This window comes from Anopheles maculipalpis, chromosome 2RL (assembly GCF_943734695.1).
Source record: "Anopheles maculipalpis chromosome 2RL, idAnoMacuDA_375_x, whole genome shotgun sequence".
NCBI lineage: Eukaryota > Metazoa > Arthropoda > Insecta > Diptera > Culicidae > Anopheles > Anopheles maculipalpis.
The window spans coordinates 79,740,076-79,743,951 of NC_064871.1; the positions used below are offsets into that span (position 1 = coordinate 79,740,076).

Consider the following 3,876-nt stretch of genomic DNA (forward strand, 5'->3'; position numbering starts at 1 on the left):
CCATTTCATGCCACACATACGTTGAATCTGTGTTAACGCAACCTTGCAACCGAGCAAGTATTCGTGAAAGGGGAACGCTAGGGAATTCCCAGTCCCACCCGAACCACCTGCAGCATCTTCTCACTGTCATAGCAGAAACTCGTTGCGCGGGTTGTGCTAATCACATCCCGGAGAGATCAGGTACTTGCCCTACAAGCTACTACAGAAAATCCGCGTGAATGATCCAATTCGGGAATTTTGCCACATAATTCGAATGTTGTCAAACTGGTTGAGTTTTTTTTAAACATATTCCTTTTTTGCAGATCTAAAATCTTCTTTTTCTGGTGACTTACGGCACGATAAGACAAAGCCCAGTTCCCAATGTGGCTATGCTAGGCGGAAATCTTTCCTAAACTGAGCAACATTTTGCGACCTGCCTTCTCTGCTGGTGACAAAAAGGTGACCCGTTACTAAAGTAACGCGAGTGATAAATTCGGTGAGTAAAACCCAACACAACCTTGCCGGGAGTTTGATTGCTTGGGATTCCCCCCCTTGAACGTGTTTGGTATGGTCGGTAGCACACGCCTGCAGAGCAGGGTCTGTCGAAGAAACAACCGTAACATCGTTCGCACGATCGGTGTGTGCGGTTGGATTGTGGCTGCGTCATCGGACCTTGGCGCTTGTTTTGGTACGTCCGTGAGCGCGGTGTTGTGCGGTGGTTCGTTGGTGTGCAGAGAACGCGAAAAGCGAAACCAGTTCCGCCGCGAAGAAGACGCACTACCACGACGGCTGAAGACATACGACCCACCGGCGTTCGCTCCCACCCGTCCGACGACCGATGCAAAATCGATGTTCAATGGCCCGGACTTTTTGTTGTTTTCAATGTCGGGTGTCCGGTGGGTCCGGTCGGGTAGGGAAAAACCAGTTCTATTCCGATTGCTTTGCGGATGATTTGGACAACGCTTTGGTCGAGACTCTGGGCGATGTTGATGTTGATAGCGGACAGCAGTGATCAGTTCTGCGTGGTACCGTCTTCCGGACAGAGCGAATTCTCTCCATCGAGTCGTCGTCATCGGTGTGCGGTGTGTACCTTTTGGCCAATAGAGAGCAAAAGGTGTGTGAATTGCTGTGCTAATATTGTATACTTTACTTTCCAGACATTATTCCTCCACACGATGATGATACGTACGGTAGCTGTGGGTGCGTTGCTAATACTAGCGATCGCAAATAAAGGTGCGTAGAAAAGCTGAGATACAGTGACACGCGTACGTGTAACGTTCAAAGCTATGCTGTCGATTCTAATCATGTGTCACAAGAGCGAAGACCTGCTAGTGTGCGTGTTCTATAGCGTGAAATTGCGTTCCTCTTTTGCTTTTAGGTGCAAACGGTCATCGTCGCTACGGACAGCAACATAGCGGAGATTATGATGATGATGAGCACTACGGGCAGCCGCGTGGATACGGACAGCAGCAGCAGCAGAGATTCCCTGGAGGAGCCGGTTTTGGATTCAACCCATACTACGGCATGCAACAGTATGGGTACGGCATGCAACCGTTTGGAGCCCCACAGCCCAACCTGTTCGAGACAGTGTCGAAGAATACGGCTGCCGTGTTTGATAGCGTTAACCAACAGATTGGGATGACGTTCAATGCCGTGACACAACCAATTCGCAACGGGTTTCAAACCATCAGCCAGCTTGCTGTACCAGGACCGATCGGAGGCTTGCCGTTTGGATTTGTCCCACCTGGACAGCAGGCTGTATTTACACCGCCTGGCCATCAGCCTGGCTATGGCTATGAAGGTCACCATCATCCTCATGGCCATCATCATGGTGGTAGACCGAATGGGTACCACGGTAATAACAGACCCAATGGCAATTGGGATAACGAAGGTTTAGATTCGCCCGAAGATAATTCGTATGACCGGCCAGTACCGATTGCTCCTGCCGTAACCCCTGCTCCAGCTCCACCAACGCGACCGCCACCACCACCTCCACCAGCAGTAGATCCTAATCCGCCACGTGTAAATCCAGCACCTCCTCCACCACCATCGCCAGCCGATAACAGCTGGTCGGCTCCAAAGATCCCTCCAGTGGCACCACCTCCGCCACCACCACCAGCAACCGGCAACAACAATCTTCCTCCTGTAGCACCACCACCTCCACCACCACCACCACCAACTTCCGGCAACAACAATCCTCCACCGGTAGCACCTCCACCACCACCACCAACCGCAGGCGGACCTGTGACGACTGGAGATGAGGACGACGACAAGGCAATTTACGATATTGATATTCGTGGTGAGTTCAACGACACGCAAACACGCCGGAAGCGTCAGTTCTTCCCGAATCTATTCAACCAAATCGGAGGTCTGGTAAATACCGCCGTCAACTCGGCTGGTACAGTTGCCCAGGGTGCATTAAACGCCGGACAGCAACAAGGCATTGGTTTCCCAAACTTCTTCGGTCCGAGACCTCAACGACCTCCTCAGCAACCGCCAACGCAACAGTTCCCGCAGCAACCCGCCCAACCGCAAGCGCCGAATAATCCTCCACCACCACCTCAGCAGCCGCCGGTCCAGCAGGACAACCAAAGACCTGAACTAAACCTGCAAAATCTTGGCCAGGATGGGATGATCTGGACGTATGAATCGCTCGGTGTGACACCTCCACCACCGGGCCGTGTGCGCCGCGATACGGATGCGATCTACTTCCCGGACGATGAAGACGACGATCGATTCTCGAACTTTCACAACAAACCGCCGCCACCACCACAATATCCTTCACATCCACCCACCTCTGTCTATCCTTCCGGCGGTTCAAACGCCGGTGCGCAAAGTCAATCCCAAAACGTAGCGAACGGGTTCGAACAGAGCAGTGGCTCGCAGAGCCAAACGCAAACCGTTCAAAATCAGCACGGTATCTTCAACCAGAATGCAGCGGGCAGTACGTCGGGTAATGTGGCGGTGGATGGATCATCCGGTCAGCTAAGTGCGGCCAACACGCAGCAGCAAAGCTTCCAGACTGCGCATGGTTCTGGTAGCCAGAATCAAGCCAACAGTCAGTCGGCCAACTTCGACAAGAACGGCAATCTGCAGCTTTCCAACTCGAACGCCAACACCATGTCGATACGGGAGAAGGATAAGTACAAGGAGCAAGCGAACGCTGGCTCATCCTCGGTCAACCAAAACCAATTCGGACAGCAGTCGAGCAACGCGCAGACAAACTCGGAAACGTTCTACGAGAACGGTGTGCAGGGCAACAAGAACAGTGCGTCCAGCCAGAGCCTGCAGACGAACAAGGATGGGTCGGTGTCGGGTTCGACCAGCAACACCATGTCCAACACGTTTACCGGTCCAGGTGGTTTGACCGGTTCGTCGGCCTCTAGCCAATCGTCCTCGTTCAACAAAGGACAGCAGGGTGGAGCTAATGCTGGCGCCTTTAGCGGTGCTACTAGTGGAGCATCGTCCAGTGGAGCTGCGTCTAGTAGCAGCTCTTCGGCCAGCTCTTCTGCAGCGGGACCGCTTGCGTTCAGTATAAGTGGTTCGTTCGGGGGTCTTCCGCTCGGCCAGGGAGCATTGGGCAACATTTTGCCCAATCTGTTCCCGGTCCTTAATGGGCAGCAGCAGCAGCTGAGGAGGCAGGGACTGGGGCCTGCCTTTTAAGTGGCGCAGGAGCTAGTGCGTAAGGGGCTAGTGCGTAGCTGAGCAACTGAGTGCTCGAACTCGAAGTTCGACATTTTAACAAGCAAAATGTACGTCATATTGTATTTACTAATAATAGTCTCGCAAGCACGGGACACAAAAAGTTTTGACCGTAACCCGTCGCTTATTATCGTGTTTGAATGTTTAATTATGTTCCGAAAGAAAAAAGCGAGAGTGACAGTTCCAACAAAAAAA

The 3,876-nt window shown here is 52.6% G+C and overlaps 1 protein-coding gene across 1 annotated transcript; it reads left to right on the top strand.

Moving 5' to 3' along the window:
- Window positions 1-978: 978 nt before the first annotated feature.
- On the top strand, window positions 979-3,642 carry LOC126567525 (formin-J-like). Its single transcript, XM_050223745.1, has 3 exons — window positions 979-1,063; window positions 1,137-1,212; window positions 1,358-3,642. The coding sequence occupies exons 2-3, from the start codon at window positions 1,155-1,157 to the stop codon at window positions 3,640-3,642; spliced, it is 2,343 nt and encodes a 780-aa protein (XP_050079702.1). The 5' UTR covers window positions 979-1,063; window positions 1,137-1,154.
- Window positions 3,643-3,876: the final 234 nt, after the last annotated feature.